Here is an 18109-nt window from a genome sequence, read left to right as displayed (position 1 = left end):
GGCAGCACGAGGACTCTGAGATGGCTTTGGCCTCCGTGTATTCCCCGCCCATTCCTGGGGCCTGCTGGTTGAAGGCAAGTATCATGTGGAGCCCCTCTCTGCCAGGGCTCCTGGATTAGCCTGGCCCGGAGACCAGACTCAGTTCACCCGCAGGGGGCACGCCACATAGGCGGCACCTTTGTTTTGTGGTTTAAAGCCACTGAGATTTGAGAACCCTGGTGGTGTGTGCAGTGGGTTACGACGTGGGTTGCTGACCAAAAGATTGGCAGTGTGAGCCCACCAGCCACTCCTCGGGAGAAAGAGGAGGCTTTCTGCTCCCTTGGGGATCTACAGCCTCAGACACTGTTTCACCAGAGCGGCTCGGCGCTCTCCTGTATGGTCACTGTGAGTGGCGGTGGTTTGGGGGAAGTCCAGGGGGATAGGTATGACGATGTATCGCTAAGTGTTAGACTGAGACAAAAAGCACAGTGGTCCATGCTGCTTCTCTTCCTGAAAGGTATGTGCACAGCAGACATTCTGTGCTTACCGTCGCTTACCGTCGCGGCTGGAGGGGCTGCTGACTGAAGCTTGGGTTCATGTGGCCAACTGTTTGTAAGCTCTGGATGACGGGCCTGTCCTGTTATCATGTAGAGCATCAATTCCCAAACTTAGGGGGCCTCCCACAGCCTTTTCAGAGCAGAACAAGTATTTGGTGCCCAGGTGGCGATGGAAAAGCCCCATACAACCATGCCACCTATCCTGCATGATGCAGTGTGGGTATCTGCCTTTGCAGCACGCCCTGGACCGGTCTGGTGCTCTCCGGGCAATGCTGTAGAGGAAGGAATTGCTTAGTGAATATTTGGGACTGAACGATGTGCTCTCCTACATCTGTATGGATGTCATGTCCTTTTCTAACTTACAAAGAAAGCAGACTCGAAACAGAGGTGCGCATAGGGGAGGAGAGACGCCAAGAGAAACAAGCTCACTGGCAAGCCCAGGCGACCTGCAAGGGAGGAATTGACACTAGCGGCCTCCTCAGGATTGGTGAGGAAAGAGCTTGTGTTCTTTAGAGTCACCCACCCAGGGTCTTTCTTTACAGCAGCCATAGCCACACCCAGCCCGTCTCAGGGATGGGAAGCACATTGTAGTGGTTACATAATCCGTTGTCAACTTGAGACTATTAAGAGTGAAGGGGTGTCAATCAGGTCGCAGCTTGATGATCTCATTTGGAGGCGCTAAGGAGATAAATAACTCGCTGGAGGTGGGACACACACTCACTCCCTGGGAGACATTCCTGCTGACAAGACACATGGAGTTATACTAGAGCCCTGGAGCTGGAGAAGCCACGTGGAGACCCATGCCAGCACTGAGATGCTTCTACTGCCACTAGATCCACGAGACATTCTACCCACTGGCCGGGGTCATTGCATGTGTTGTGTGAGTCTGAAGAGGAATTTATCGATTGGTATGGGACATATGGGCTAATATTAGACTTATGGACTTGATCTGGACTGGACTGGGATGTTTTCTCAATATTCAATTGCTTTTGTATATATAAAGCTCTTTCATATACACATAAGTGTCTATGAAATTGTTTCTCTAGTCTACCTGGACAAACACACACATGAAAGGACCCCGCATACCTGGAGCTTTCTCTTCAGGCCAAAGATGTTGTTTTTAGACCAAAAGTCTAAAAACATGTCACATCCGTGGGCTCACTTCCATTGGCCACATCATCGACCAAGAGCAACGGCCAGTAAAGGACATCATGCTTGGAAAAGTAGAGGGTCAGACAAGAGGAGGTCTGAGACCCTGTGGCCCCAACAGTGGATTCGGGTCTCCCAGGGCTATTGAGATGACCCAGGATGGGCACGGGTCCATGCTGGTTGACCATGAGTCAGAGGCAACTCAACAAAGTTAGCAGTGACCTTGTGAAAAACAGACCTTGGGCCAGCCCCAAAGCACCCAAACCGGATGTGATGTTGAGATGGATGCAGTCCTTTCCTGCCTTCCAGCAGGGACCCAGCGACACAGAAAAGTCATGAAAGGATTGCTAGTGCAGCCAGGATTAGGACTTGCCACAGACAGACACTTGAAAGAAGGGTCCCAGGGCCCCATGCACCAATGGGGGCATCGCTGACTGAACCTCGGGTGATGCCGCCCATAATTGTGTTCTTATGGGCTGAGGTGCTTATCTCAAAGGACAACCATGAGCACACAGTTCCGGCCATAGGAAATAGCAAGCTCGTTCACACGGGTGACCAGTTCAGTCCTCCCCAAGCTGAAAAGGACAGGATCTGCCCTGCTTCCAGGCAGGGATGGACCGCAGAAAACGTCCACATCACCTGCTCCTGTCAGCAGTCCACATCTGTGGGGGCTCATGGGATTCTGTCCATGTGGGTAGCAGAAGGGAAATGGGGGACGAGGGGAGGAAGAAGGATGCTTGTTGCTTAAGCTCAGGAGAGGGGTGGGGGCCCCTGAGAGGAGGCAAGGGCTGCACCAGGACACATGAGTAGGGCCCAGGTGGGGTCCCGGGGTGGCTGGGAATGTGTCCTGGTTTGGCTGTTTCTGGAAACTGCTAGCCAAGCTAGCTGCTCCCACTGCAGATGACCAGAGCAGGATGGAGGATGAGCCCACTGAAAACACGGACAGTAGCCAGCAATCAGCCCCGGGCTCTGAGGACACACAGCCCTTCTCCACAGTGAATGATGGCGGAAGCTCTCCCAGGGGGCTGGGGGCGGGGAGCAGCAGCTGCTCTGGGTGCACAGATCTGAGGAGAGGGTGCGGCCCTTCTCAGCCTGGCTCTAGAGCAGCCTTTAGCAAGGATTCCCAGAGCGCCTGGTTGACCAGCTCCTTCCAGGGGGACATGTCACTAGAATGCTGACTTGAGAGGGTGGCTGAGCACACCGGGGCCCGAGGCTTTCTGGGATCCTGGAAGAGAAGGGTTGCAGAGCGTGGCCCGAGAGAAATCTGACGAAGAGCAGCCAGGAGAAGTGAGTGCTGGCCTCATGGGAAGGAGGTCAGCTTAGCTGCAGAGGATGATGGGGAAGAAATAAAATACTGAATATATACCAAAACCTCAGTGCCAATGAGTAGATGCTGACTCACCCAGATGTGACCCTACAGGCCAGGGTAGCAGGACCCCTGTGAGTTTCTGAGACTGTCACTCTTTACGGGAGTCGAAAGCCTCCCCTGTCTCCCACAGAGCAGTTGGGGAGTTTCAAATTGTTCCTCTTGAGGTTAGCTCTCCAACCCCTAACCACTACACCACCACCAGGGCTCTGATAGGACAGGTAAGTAGGCAGACAGACAAGTCGGTAGATGGATAGATTAACATTAATAAACAAGCAAACATGACCACCAGTCCCAGCTGAGTGGGCTCCGACCCCTGGACACCCCCTGTGTGCAGAGAGCTGCACTCCCTACGGTTTCCATGGCTGAGACCCTCGAAAGGAGACGGCCAGCCGGGTCTTCCAAGGGCATTCTGGGTGGGAGCAAAGCACACCCTTCTGGCTTGGAGCCTTGGGGCATGGGCCCCACCCGGATTTCCACCCGTGAACAAGAGGAAGAGGTCCAAGTGGGAGAAAGAGTCAAGAAAAGGCCAAGACGGGGTCTTTGCAGCCAGGAATCTGAGAGCAAGCCCTCCTGGGGGGAAGTTTCAGTTCTGACTCATGCACATGCAGGGTGCATGAGCGCACCCGCCTGTTTTGGAGCTGGGTGCCCCCTTCTGCCTGTCCTCTAGTGGAAAAGGGGCCACACCAGGTGGGCAATGTCTGGAGCGTGGGTTCAGGACCCCTGGGCCAGTGGCTTCCTCCAGGCAGTTCCAGTTACACAAGCAGGTGCCTGCTGTACCAGCTCAGAAGGGATGGTTTCATGGTCCGGGCAAAGAGTCCAGGAGCCCAGAGAGAAAGAGGCCCTTCGAGGGGAGGGGGAGGGGCACAACGGTGCCACATCGGCCCCAAGACGGAGCCCCTCCCTGCTCCTGTGGCCCCCAGGTATTTCAGTGTGTGGGGCACCAGATACAGACTCTCTGGTCCAGCACCAGACACTTAGCCACTGGCAACATCCTCCTAAGACAGTGATTCTCCATCACCCTCATGCCGCGACCCTTTCATACACTTCCTCTTGTGGTGGGGACCCCCAATCATAACATGATTTCGTTGCTACTTCATCACTGTCATTTTGCTACTGTTATGAATTGTCATATAAATATCCGATAGGCAGGATGTATTTTCATGGTTACAAACTGAACATACTTAAAGCATAGTGATGAATCACAAAAACAAGGCGTCATTCTATATTGTGAAATATTTTTTTCTAATGACGAATAAATGAAATGTTGTCTTGAAGCATGGTGTAACATGGGTAACAGTCTTAATATAACAACAGTAAATTACAGTGCTACATTTTGCGACAGTGTGCGTCAAAGCCAACGCCGGTGCAAAGGTTGAGGAGCGGTGTCTCGGTTCCTGAGACCGTCGGAAATATGTGTTTTCCAATGGTCTTAAGCAACCCCTGTGAAAGGGTCGTTTGACCCCCAAAGGGGTCACGACCCACAGGTTGAGAACCACGTAGGGCCTCAGAGAATCAACCTTGCCACGTAACACTCCACAGAGAAACTTAATTAGGTAGGGCCGAATCTCCGCAGAGGACCCCAGGTACAGAAGCTGCCCAGGAAGGGTAGAATTAGAGCCTGGGTTTCTGTCCAAAACAAACTAGCTCCAGAGACCCACGAAGAGAAGGGCATCAGGGCGGCATCACAGAAGCTCTGGAACGCACTGGCAAGGAAGACTGCAAGTGGCACGGACTGCCAAAGGAACCACAGATGTGACCCGGACCACCCATGCCGCCTGCCCCCACCCCGCCAGTGAACAGTTTCTAACCGCCTTGCTTTTAGCCCCTTTGGCCGCGATTCACACCAGGAACCATGGGAGGAGATCATTCATATTCAGACTGTGGGTTCTGACACTGTCAATCTTTCCGGAGCAGAAGCCTCGTATTGCTCCCGGGAACGTTAGCACTCCGGCTCAGAACCTGCTGTGCCGCGCAGGCCCATATGGTGGACAGTTATTCCACAGTCCCAGCAGAGAGTACCGCCTGAGAGAGAGACGCCAATCACAGAGACACACATGTGGGATGGGGCCACTGACACGGGCGGCCCAGAAAAGGCAAATCCAGGAGGACACGGAGTGGCAGCTAGGGCTGATGGGGATATATTGGGACCAAATAACCTGGCGGGGGGTGGGGGGCTGTGGGGGAGTGTCAGGGTTTCTTTAAAGGTTCAAAACCGCTGGAGGAAACAGCTGCACAAATCGACAGACTTGCTGAACGTTGCCGAGCTGCGCCCCGTGAGGCTGTGCAGGTAGACTTTACCTAACATGCGGGTTCTAGCTCAGTAAAGCTATTTAGACTCGAAGAAGGGGGACTGCACCGGCTGAGAAGAGAGGAGTGGCTGGGGCGTCCTCCCGCGCCCCTCTCTCAGCAGCTGCTCCAGAACCTTCCCTGCAGCCCCCTGCAGCTTCCAGGGGGTGAGTGTTGCTTGGAAAAACCCTCCTGGAGTCCAGGCCTCCATCGCGCCGAGGGTAACCAAGTTTTGAACCCACGACCTTTGGCACAGAGTGCAGGGCCCTCGGCCAGCCTCACCGTCCATGTCCAGGCGCTGCATGATGATGGCCAGCTCCACCTCACTCGGCATGTACCCCAGCGAGCGCATGGCCATGCCCAGCTCCTGCTTGGAGATGAAGCCGTTCCCGTCTCGGTCCAGAACCCGGAAGGCCTCTCGGATTTCTGCAGGAGGGAAGCAGAGAGAGGCCACAGGTCACACAGCGATTATGACATGTGAGCACGACATGCCTGGGGCATGTCTACTGACCAGGGACCCGGTGGCCCCGCTCACCTGCGAAGGGAAGGGCAGGGGCTTCCAATCCACCCAGAGGGGCCTCAGAGAAAAGGCCCAGAGATCCACCCATCCGCCTTTGAAAGAACCCACACGCAGTGCCGTTCCACTTGGCCACACGTGGGGTCGCTGTGAGTCAGAATCGACTGGGCTGCACCTGGTCTGGGGCTCAGCCTGCCACCCCCACCCCCTCCCGCCTTACTTACAGCAGGGAGTTCAAATGCTCTCATCCAGGGAGAGGAAGAAGTAAAGAGAAAATGCTAAGGACAAAATCCGCAGCCAGCCCTTCGATTCCGACGCATGGCACCCTAAGGAGATGTGGGGCTACTTCGCCGGGTTCTGAGCTGTGATCTTAGGTCACCCGGGGGGCTCTCTCTTCCACTGCCCCTCACTGCCCTCAAGCTGATTCCAATGGATAGGGATGGAATAAAACAGAGTAGAATGGTCCCTGAGGGTTTCCGAGGTTGTCCATCTTTACAGGAGGAGAAAGTCTCGGGCTAATCCCTCGGAGCGGTTGGTGGCTTCAAACCGCTGACCCTGCAGTGGGCAGCCCCAGCACATAACCCACTACGCCCACCACCAGGTCCCCATGGCTCCTCTAGGTGCAATTCCACCGCCAACGGTTTGGCTAACAGCTCGGCGCTTAACCCTTTGCGCCACCCAGGGACTCCTTCAGAGAAGCAGAAAGAAAAGAAGGGACAGACGGACAGACGGAAGCACGGGGCGGGGGTGGAGTCCAACAGCTTCCGGGCAGAGAGCAGTGGCCGGCCGTAGTTCTCTGAATACACTGGAGAGTACTCCCACCGGCAGCCCCTGGCCCCAGCAGAGCTGCCTCCTGGGATGAGTTCCCAACAAGGCTGAGCACTGGGTTTCTGCTGTGGGGAGAAACATTCCCTCTGGGGTGGCCAATTTGAGCTAAGGGACTGAGGATCGCCCTCTCGGGCTTCTGCCTCGGCTGCCTCCTTGGCGTTTCCTCCCCACCCCACCCCCAGAAGCTGTTTTCAACTCAGTCCTCTCACTGATGGAAGATCAGCCCATTGGCTCCCTGGGGGCGGCTGGCCAAGAACTTGACTTTGCTGTCCCTCAGACCCCCATTTGCTAAGCAGGTTCCCTACCCCTACCCCCAGCTACCCCCAGTCCCCGCCTGCCCCAAGCCAGAGCCAGGAACCTGGGCCCTGACCTGATGGAGAACTTTCTAGAAACTACACTCTTGAGAGGCACTCGGTGACAGGGACAAGGGCCTGGGCATGAGGGACTGGCCATCAGATTGAAGCACCAGCCCTGGTGGTGCTGTGAGGTCAACACTGGATTGCTAACCAACCACCACACCGGTGGTTCAAACCCACCCATCACTCTGAGGGAGAAAGAGGAGGCAGTCTGCTCTGGTAAATATTTACCCTCTCGAGAACCCACAGGGGGCAGTTCTGCCCTGTCCTATAGGGTTGTCCATGCTGTGGATCCTCAGAAACATCATATGGACAGGCATCTACTTCCTTCAGCTTTTTTTTCCCTCTGCTTTTATACCGCAAGAGACCAACTTAAAACACACCCTCTACTAATCTCTTCACACAGACAGCAACAACAAAAAGCCTGTTCCCACTAGTGGGATCACCACAGGTCCAGTAGGATTAATAATACAATTTTCAGGAAAACACTATTTCATGCATGACACTCCACCCTTTGCCCACATCACCCCAAAGGTCTGAAATCGGTTCCACATCCAAAAGTTCACCTTCTGCACCAAGTACAGGTGGGACTTTCAGCATATTCCATCCTGGGGTAACATTTCCTCCTTGAGGGAAAATGTAGACTGCATACAGTGAGCCCTCGCCACTTCGCACTTCGACTTCCGCAGCTTCACTCTATCGCGGTTTTTGCGTAACAGCACATGCTCTGTCATTACTGCCACTGATTGGCTCATACTGTACATGCTTGATGCCATAAATAATATAATAAATGATAATTGTAACATCCAAAATGTTTTACTGTATTTTCCCTTTTTCGTTTAATAAATTGGGTAATACGAGTGTAATGGTGACTAAAGGGTGTTTTTTCATGTCCTCTATGCTCTAACTACGAAAATATTTGATTTACAAATAAGGAATCCTACTTCGCGGAATTTCATTTATCACGGTAGGGTCTAGAACCGATTAGCCGCGATAAACGAGGGTTCACTGTACTCCCTGCTTCCAGAGCACAAGGGTGGGATAGGCATGGCAGGCAGTTCCCGTTGCAGAGAAAGAAGGGACAGCAGCACTCTTCAAAGACAAGCCAGGTGTCATGCACTCCACAGAGACGCCACTGGCCACCACGGGCCACACCTTCTTCTAGCAGGTACCATGAGGATGGGCGTACAAGTTGGGGTTTCCCCACTGAGCAACAAACTCCCCAGGCATTTCATTCACCTCTGTCCTCCCCCCGCCTCCAGCCCAAAGGATACACTGGATAGCCAGCTGTTGAATGGGATCTGGGTCTGAATTGGGTCAAATTGTGTCCCCCCAAACTCTGGGTGCATGAGGCTGGGCAGTTCGGCAGCTATGTAAGGACATCATGTGGCAGCTATGTGACAATGTTAGTATCCCCCGGGATGGGATGGGATGGGATATGATGTGAACAGCCAATCAGTAGTAATGGGATCAGAGCAGGATACAACACCCTCGAAGTCTTGGTGGTGTAGTGAGTTATGCATTGAGCTGGTAACCTCAAGGTCAGCAGTTCAAACCCACCAGCTACTTCTTGGGAGAAAGATGAGGCTTTCTGCTCCCATGAAGACTGACAACCCAGGAAACCCCCAGAGGCAGCTCTTCTCTGTGAATCAGAAATGACTCCTTGGTCATGGGTTGTATTAGTCCAGTTGACCAGAGAAGCAAATTCATTGACACTCACATATATGAAAGAGAATTCTATATCAAGAAGCAATTATGCATCCATGAAACACCCCAGCCCAGTCCAGATTAAGTCCATAAGTCCGATATTAGCCCATATGTCCAATACCAATCTATAAATTCCTCTTCAGACTCACACAGCACATGCAATCATCCTGAACACAGGTGGGTGGAAAGTCCTGTGGATCCAATGGCGGTGGAAGCATCTCCAGGGCTCTGGCTGCCATCAGCATAGCTCCATGTGGCTTGTCAACAGGAATGTGTAGCAGAGACATTCTGTGTACCGCCTCCAGGGAGGAAACGGGAGTTTCCAGAATCCTCAGGAGAAGGCCATGCCCACACAGAGGCATGATTGGCTGGACCTGCTTGACAGACTAGGACTCCACCCCTTCGCCCAAGTTGACAGGAGATTACATAACGGCCATGTGAGCTTTTTTGTTTTGCAACACAACATGAGATCACAGTGTTGTTCTGATGTCGGGGCCTGGGTCATCTCTTATCTTGCAGGAGACTGAGTAAGAGGGAAGCCAGCAGAAAGCCAGAGACCTACTACCATCCAGAGGGAAGAACCAGGAGCAGAACATGTCCTTTGGACTCAAGGTCCCTGTGCTGAGCACGTCCTGGAATCGGGAGACAGAGAGAAAACATTGCCTTTCCTTACAGTTGGTGCAGAGTTCAGACTTGCAGCCTCCTAAGCGGCCAGAGGAGATCTTTCTGTTTGCTACAGCCACCCCCTCGTGGTACCTCCTTCACAGCAGCACCAGAGCACAGAGGCAACCTGGAACAGCTATTACCAGGCTGTTTGCTCCCCATAGGCACTCAGCACTCCGGACGCTCTCTGCGACTAGAAGTGGCTCCTGCTGACAGAAGCCCCGTCTGTGCATCAAGACTCTTGGCTCCCACCCAGGCCTAGCAGCTAGTTAGGCCTTCAGCCAATGTCGGGGGGTTTGGGGGGTGGACAGAGTTTGCTCCAGTGTCCAATGAGCTGCGCTGGCCACGTTCCCCCACGGGCCCATCCAGCTTTCCTTTCTGCGGATCTGTGGGCGCCGGGAACGCGTTTCAGGGAAGTACAGGAGCCTGTGCCTGTGCGCTTGTCTACCCTGTTAACCTGTCATTCAAACGCCCTTCTGTTTCTTTCCATGAAGCAAAATCCTCTCCCTCCAGCAAAATCCAAACGCTGCCTCCAAGGGTCTGTCTGCATTTTCTCAGATTTCTCTGCCACGCACAAAACGAGTCTGAGGATGGACATCTAAGGCCGCCACACGCTCACCCAGCCAGTCCCAAGGGGTCTGGGAAGTGCTTGGTGTCCTCTTAACTGTGGAACGCAGCACCCAAGGTGCCTAGAGCCTGGATGGAGGCCTCCCGTAACCCAGCTAGGCTCCCCAGACAAAGGGAGCAAAGGAGGCAGCAGCAGGTCCCCTGATGTTTGAGCCAGCCCCTGAGGCCCTGATCCTGGCCCTGTGACTTTGGCAGGCTTCTCCTTCAAGCCTCAACTTCCCCTCCTGGAGAATGGGTTGGGCTAGTGGTCCTCCCAGCCTCTGCTGTAGGGATTTGCACAGAAGCAGGTCCAAGCGGAGCCACAGCAGAAAATACCCAGGAACGCCAAGGGTCCCTGAGGGTCAGTGTGTGGCCAACTACCACTGAGGAGCCCCGGTGCAAACGGGGTAAGTGCTCACCCAAAGGTTGGTGGTTCAAATCCACCCGTGGTCCCTTGGGAGAAGGGCCAGTCAACCTGCGTCTATGGAAATTAAACCCATTGCTGTCTAGTCGATTCAAACTTAGGGGACCCTGTAGAATTATGCAGCAACACTCACTCAGCCCCCAGAGCGTTCCACGGCTGTGCAGCTTTGCAGAAGCAGCCGGCTCCCTCTCTCTCACATGGCGCCGGCCGGGCCTCCTTCCCCATAAAAACAACAGCCCAGAAAGCCCTGTGGGACGTATCCACTCTGTCACCCAGGCTGGCTAGACTCGGAATCAATTTGGCTGCACCCGACAACAGCTCCCAGGCCAGGAACATTTCTGTGTCTGCAGAAGCCGACAAGACTTGCTAACTTTATTTGCTTTCAGACCAGCAGAGAAGGGAGAGGAAGAGGGGAAAGAAAGGAAAAAGAAGTCCCTAATGGGCGCCTCTGGAGAACCCATCTTTCCAGGATCAGGAAACACAGGCAGAGCACAGCTCATTAGGAGGGAGCGGGGCCAGAGGCTGGGGAGGGACGGGAACCCAGGCCTCCTGTTATTTTTAACAGCAGAGCCAACCGGGTGTGAGAAACAGGCTTGTAAACCAGCAGGGAGGCGGCAGCGGAGAGCCCCTCCCTGTCTCGGGCCACACAGCTCTATCTTGGTCCTGATCTTGAGCCAAGTGGGGCCCCGGCTGGGAATGGTCCTCACAGCCCCCAGAGCGACTTCTCATCGGGCTGGTCACTTTGGTCCTCAGAACAGTGCAGCCAGACCCAGTGTCCTCGGAGAGAGCCATGTGACCAGGCCGGGCTCAGCGAGTGCTCCCCGAGGTTGGGCCCGGACAGCTGTGAAGGGACAGTGCTCTTCCTGAAACAGACACAAAACAGATGTGCTTCTCGGGCCACTCTTCAGACGTGCTGCAGAGGGTGGTCACGGGCTAGGAGCCCCCGATGGTGCCCACGGATAAGGCGCTGGCTGCTTCCTGAGCTGGAGCCACCTTTCAAGAGGAGAATGGGAAAAGCCCCACAGCAAGATGGCCAAAGGGCCTTCCGAGCCATCGGGCTTCAGCCTGGGAGCCAGTGATCGGCCAGTGCTGGGCCTGAGAGTCAAATCGTGTGAGTGTGTGTGTGTGAATAAAGTTTTATTGGAACACAACCACCGTGCATGGTCATTAACATATCGCCTCTGCTTTTCTGGCATCACCAATGGCCTGAGTGACCGTGCCCAGATTTGACTCTTGAAAGCCTAAAACATTCTGTTTCTGGTTCTTTATGATTCGAGTCTAGCAACCCTGGCTATCGACCACGGAGAGTAATCAGTGGTAGTCCTTTTCCAAGAACGGTCCTGAAAGCAGATGGCTCTGGTGCCAGGGTTTCAGGGGGCGGCTCAATGGGCATTGATGGCCCAGTGGTAGAACTCTCGCTGTCCGGGTGGGAGTGCCAGTCTGACTCCCAGCATGCTCCACTTGCACAGATACCACCCATCTGTCGGTGGAGGCTTGTGGGTTGCTCTGATGTTGAGCGGGGTTCAGCGGTCCTTCCCGGCTGAGAGACACTAGGAAGAAAGGCCTGATGATCCACTGCTGAGAAACCAGCCATTGAAAATCCGATGGACTCCAATGGTCCGATCCCCAACCAATCATGAGGTTGGTGCGGGACCAGGTGGGGTTCACGCTGTTGTGCTGGAGCAAGACTGACCTGGCCAGAGGTGAGACAGAAGGACTGTCCCCTCCAGATGAAGGCCCCCAGGACCAAAGGTCAGAAAGGAGAGGAGTCGAGCCTCCCCACCCCCACCCCCAGCACCACCGAGGAGCCTTTCCTGAGGCAGGCTGGATGGACAGCTCTGGGGGAGCTTGGGTGTGGGCCCCTGGAGTGAGGACTTGGAGACCACGCTGAGGATCCTGTTAAGAAGTGATCACGGTCAGCCAAGATGGGGGGATGGGAGGACTTTCAGGCTTGGAGGAGGGAAGGGAGGAGGCGATGGAGCCTCAATGAAAACAGGCCCCCACCCCCATCCCAAGCAGTTCCCAGGTGGTCCAGGCTAGCAAGCAGCTGAATATTCAAGGCAGAGTTTGGAGAAGGGGCCGTGGAAGGCACCGTCAACAAGGAAAAAGAGCAAGGACAGAGACGTGAGCAAAAGAGCCTCCATATTGAAAGTTACCAAAGACCGATGCATAGTGACTGTCTATGCAAGTAACCAGGTTCCAGATGCCCACTGGTAAACCTTATCAAAACCACCAGGAAGGCTGGTGACGTAAGCAAAATGGCCTCCCTCCAGAGTTCCTTCCATGCAGAGAGGACTCCACGCCCCTCTAAGCCCTCCACCTGTCAGGTAAGCAACCTGTGATGTATTGCCTGATGTGTGACTGTGTAGGCTTTGAGTTAAAGTATATTCGTTACAAGACGTGCTACCTCTTCGGTGAGTAAATGTGTGAATTCAGCAGCATCGGTCTTTGGACTTAGTCCTTTTGCATGCTCGAGACATACGGCTACAGGGAAAACGCTGGCACACTCGGCCCCACTGCAGGTTCCCATGAGGGAGCTCCAATTCCACTGCAGCCCACCAGGTCACACGCAGCGATCGCTGCAGTCATCAGGGGGCACACAGGTCAGAGCTGGGAGCCCACAAGCGGTGGGCGCAGGCCTCCCAAGGAGAAGGGGGCTGGCCCAGAAGGGGAAGCTGGGAGGGTGTCCCACATGTAGCAGTGTTAGCCAGGGGACAGGCCCCATGGATGGAGCAGGAAGAGGCCCAGCATGCCCGGCTCTGCAGAATGCATTTGACTCTTCCGTCTGACCCTCCCCTGTTTTCGTGGTAGCTTTTGGGAAGAGTTGAGGCTTCTGTTCACTGCTCTAGGGCTGCCTTTGCTGCTACAAAGGTGCCTTCCTTGGGTTCTCACTGGAGGCCCGGGCTTGAGACCAATACTAGCTTGGCACCCACCCCAATCCCAATGCCATCCAGTCAATTCTGCCTCACAGCAACCCTTCGGGACAGGACTGCGCCACCCCATCAGGCTTCCAAGACTGTCATGGGGTAGAAGCAGACTGCCTTGTCTTTCTCTGGAAGGGCAGCTGGCGGGTTCAAACCACTGGCCTTTTCACTAGCATCCAAGCTCTTTGACCACTGTGGCACTGGAGGGGTGTGTGTGACTTGGGACCTAAAGCAGGGGTAGCTCCCGACTCCAGAGGCACTTCCGGTCAGTGTGCCTGGGTGGTATTTATTGGTTTACATATGTGCCCGTTTAAGTGGAGTCTTGTTTCACAAAGGATTTCGGGAGGCCTTCAGAACTTGCCCTTTCCCTGCCTCGGTCAGTTTCTTGGACTGTCAGCTCCCATGTCCCTGGGACGCTGGGAGTCAGGCCACCTGCTCAGTGGAGCAGGGCATCAGTGGAGCATCCAGATGGAGACAGACTGAGAAGAAAAGGCCGGCAAGCTAACTTCTGAGAAGGGCCCATGAACACCCTACAATGCCAACAGAACCTTGTCTGGTAGGACGTAGAGTATGAAGCCCTGCCCAGGTTGGAAGGCTCTCAAAACACACAGTGGCCACCACACCGAGCGAGCAAGGATTCTGGAGATGGAGCAGGTCCAGGCAACACTCCATCTCGCTGTGCAAGGGGGTCACCACGAATCTGAGCCAACTGGACAGCAAGGAACAACGATGAAAAACTTAGAATCTGGCTGAGGACAAAAAGCCGATGGGCACAGGGGCGGGCGAGAGAGGAGGATAAGAGAAAACACTGAACAGACGGGGACAGGAGTGACCTGGAGATCCCTGGAAAGGCTCCATGCTGAGGGCCAGGCAGAAGGGAGGGCAAGCAGTCCAGCAGGGGCACAGCTCTGAGCCTCTCACCCAGCTTGGGGGGCGGGGTGGGGCGGGGTGGGGGGTGCATATGCACGAGGACTCCACTGGTTAACGGCGACCAGCCCGCCACGAGGGCACGACTACAAGAATTAACCAGTGAGTAGTCACTGAACTCAGGGGGATAAAGGTTCAGCTGCTAACCGCAAGAGGAGTGGTTCAAACCCACCAGCCGCTCTACAGGACAAAGAGGAGGCAGTCTGCTCCCGTACTGACAGCCTTGGAATCACAGGGGGGGGGATCTGTTCCACCCTATGAGGTTTGAATTGACCCTATGGCAGCGAGTTGGTTTGGGGGTACATGGTGGCTCCTTGGCATAGAGTCCCGGGGGTGCCAGCAGCGGCAAGCTGGGCTTCTCACCGTACACAGCAGTATGCCCCCGACCAGAGGCGCCCCAGGAAGAAAGGCCTGGCTTCCCGCATCTGAAAAGCCAAAGGCCTGAAAGCCCTATGTGCTATAGTTCTGCTCCGACACACGCCGGGTCACCAGGACTTTGAATGGACTCCGGCCACTGGTTTGGTTTGGGGTGGCTTGAGTTTGGAATCGCCGTAGCTCTCTGCTCCCGTAAAAAGTGACAGTCTTGGAACCCCATGGGGGCAGGTCTGCCCTGTCCCGAAGGGTCGCTATGAGTCAGAATTGACTCAGTGGCATTGAGTTTGGGTTTGGTAGCTGACACTCTGTGGACAGAATTGAGGGTTGGGGTAGTGCTCATGGAAACCTACCACCTCTCTGCTCCCCAGCTCCAGAATCCCTTGCCCACCAGGCCATCTTGACAAAGGGTGAGTCCCTGTGAACAAGGGGGTGCGGGAGGGAAGGGGGCGCAGTGTTAGACAAGCAGCTAGGAGAGTGACGCTCCAGGCCGACAAACGGGCGCTATGCTGCTCAGATGCCCTGTCCCCCACCCTTCCTCCCTGGCCTAGTTCACCCCCTGACAGTCTCAATCTCTCCTTTAATTACAATCAAGTCAACTCAACTCATCCCGAGGCAGGTCTGGCTCTTCTGAAAGACAAGCCTGTCAGTAACTTACCAGGGGGTGAAATTACATTGAAAAAAATCCTAAGCAGGTCGCCCAGGCTGTGAGGAATCACCACTTCTCTCCTGAGCCAAGCAAAGGGCGGCCAGCGCGGGGGACACTTGGGAGGGCCTGGGAGCCAGAACAGAGTGAATCTGTCCCCAAACTCTGCACCCAGACAGATTAAGCGGCATTGATTTTTGCCTGCCAGTGGATTGAAAGTGCATGGAAAATCCCCAGTTTGTGGAAAGAACAAAGCACATTAGGACAGAAGTCGGCCGGAGAGAGCCCGTCCAGCTGGGGTGCTGGGTGGCTGGGAGGAGGGGCCTCCACTTACACCTGAAGGTGCGTGAGATGGAGGCTCCCCGGGAGCTTCTCCGTGGGGCTGACCCCTCTGGGCAGGTGATGGGTGATAAGAGAGGGGTCACTGAGCAGCAGCTCTGGGGGTTCTGGACCCGGCTAGGCAAGGGGCTGGGGGGACAGCCGCATCTGCAGAGGGTCGGTTAGGAAGGGATCTACCTCGGAAAGTACCACAAGAAGCCCCGCTCGGGGCCTGTGACATGGTCCCCGTTAAGAAACTCTGCTTGTTATTATCTCGAGTCCAGATGGCACAGTGGTTAAGCCCTCTGCTACCGACCCAGAGCTGGATGCTTGCAACCCACCAGCTGTTCTGCGGGGGGGAAACACCCGGCGATCTTCTTCCATAAAGATCCTCACACCCCAACCGAGCTGATTCCGACTGAAAGCAACCCCACCTAGGCTGCGATGCTTCATGGGAGCAGACAGCCTCATCTTCCTCTTCCAGAGCGGCCAGTGGGTTTGAATTGTCGGCATCGCGGTGAGCAGCCAGTGATGTCACCTAACTGGCTCCTCCCTGCTGAGGTTGACCTAGGAAACCCCAGGGGGCAGTTCTACCCTGTCCCATAGGGCCACCGGGAGTCGGACGTGACTTGGGGCCACGCAGCCGCAGCAACACACTGATTAGAGAGCCTGGGTGGCATTAGAAGCGTGCCACGGAGGATTGGTGGTTCCGGGGAGGAAAGGCCTGGAGAACTTTGCATAAAACCAACAGCCAGGAAAGCCCAGGGAGCAGTTCTGTTTTACGAGGCAGGAGACCACCAGCTAAAAGGCAGCTAGCAGCAGCCTGCTGGTTAGGAACAAGCAATATATATATTGAACTCCTAAAGAGAGAAGCCTTTGAGGGCCGGGAGGCAATTCCACTTCCATCTAATGAAGGCCTTCGGGGCTGTCTGGGCACTGTGAGGGGTCCCTGGAGGGGGACTCCAGAAGCACTCGTTCCCCCAGACCCAGAAGGGCTAAGCAGTGAATGAAGGTGACTGAGAAAAAGCTGAGGGTGGAGTGGGGGAGAGGAGGCTCCCCTGATAAGGGAGGAGGGGCTTGAGTGCTTGGGGAGTCCAATGCCCACTGACTTCCATCCAGGGAAGTCCGAAGGCTCTGTGGAGTCTGTCTGTGTCTGTAGTTGGTGACCGCTGAGCTGACCCTGACTCGCTGTGACCTCGACCTCACGTGAGTGAAGGGACATGCCTCAGAAGGTGGGTTGTGTGTCAAGGTTATGACTTGTCTTCAGGGGTATTTATGGGTGGTTTGAGTCCTTAACTGTTGGCATGCCCCCCAGGTACATGGTTATTCACCTTAGAGCAGCGGTTCTCAACCTGTGGGTCCCGACCCCTTTGGGGATCGAACAATCCTTTCACAGAGGTAGCTCAAGTCCATGGGAAAACATCTATTTCTGATGGTCTTAGGAACCGAGGCACCCACTGCTCCTCTATCCGTCTCTAGGAGGGTCCACCCACATGCAGACACGCCCACCTATGGGTACCTGGCGTGAAGACTGTTACCCATGCTACACCATGCTTCAAGACAGAATTTCATTTGTCATTAGAAAGAAATATTTCACAATCTATAATGACATATTGCTTGTGTGATTCATCACTAAGCTTTAATGATGTTCACGTTGTAACAATGAAAATACATCCTGCCTATCAGACATTTGCATGACCATTCATCACAGGAGCAAAATGACAGGGATGAAGTAGCAACGAAAATAATGTTAGGGTTGGGGGTCACCACAGCATGCAGAACTGTCTGACAGGCTCGCAGCATTAGGGAGGTTGAGAACCGCTGCCTTAGAGGGACGGCTCGAGGGGTCCATTCAAGTCAACTCAGTGGGGTGAAGGCTGGCGCCTCCCCAGACAGTTTTCCAGGCACTTATACAGGGCAGAGGCCATGACAGCAGGCGGCAACCGGCACCGACTCAGAGAATCGAGGCAAAGAATGTGCCCGGAGAAGCCAGCAGAGATCTCCTGCCTCATTGGGCCCGGGAAGCAGTGCAACAGCAAACAGGGCAGAGCCCCTGGGTGAATCCCAGTGCCTTGATGGATACAGTGATTTCTTTTGCCTCGACTCACACGCTCCCTATGCTGTAAGCGTGATTGTCTCAAGCCCAGGGGCTCGTCAGCATCTGAGGAGACACCGGTGTGTGCAGGAGTTGGCAGCCACGTGGAGACCAGAACCACAGGTGCCAAGTCCTAGCCATAACGCAGGGGGCACCTGAGGGGTGGGAGAGGGCCTCGTCAATGTGGCTCCCACCATCCTCTCCTTCCCGGGGGGCTGGAGACACGTCTCCTGAATCGAGTCTTTGTCTCGCTCAATTCCATCCAGGTCAAAAATGGCTTCCCCAACACCTACTCTTTGCCAGGCAGCAGTCCAGGGGCTGGGACTGGAACCTGGGGTAGAGGCTCAAGGACCACAGGAGATCTGAGCAGGAAAAGACGGTCACTT

The 18109-nt window shown here is 54.8% G+C and overlaps 1 protein-coding gene across 1 annotated transcript in view; it reads right to left on the bottom strand.

The window, feature by feature from the left end:
• Nucleotides 1–5380: 5380 nt before the first annotated feature.
• The window catches only part of CALN1 (calneuron 1), a 229531-nt gene continuing 216802 nt past the window's right edge, over nucleotides 5381–18109 (bottom strand). Inside the window, exons 4-5 of the mRNA XM_045284524.1 lie at nucleotides 5618–5766; nucleotides 5381–5413 (exon numbers count right to left, since the gene is read on the bottom strand). Coding sequence (XP_045140459.1) covers nucleotides 5381–5413; nucleotides 5618–5766 — 182 coding nt within the window. The remainder of the gene's footprint in view (nucleotides 5414–5617; nucleotides 5767–18109) is intronic.

The sequence above is a fragment of the Echinops telfairi genome, unplaced genomic scaffold (assembly GCF_000313985.2).
Source record: "Echinops telfairi isolate 266 unplaced genomic scaffold, ASM31398v2 ScPeMD7_5;HRSCAF=22, whole genome shotgun sequence".
NCBI classification, from domain to species: domain Eukaryota; kingdom Metazoa; phylum Chordata; class Mammalia; order Afrosoricida; family Tenrecidae; genus Echinops; species Echinops telfairi.
This window is presented reverse-complemented; position numbering and strand designations above follow the sequence as displayed.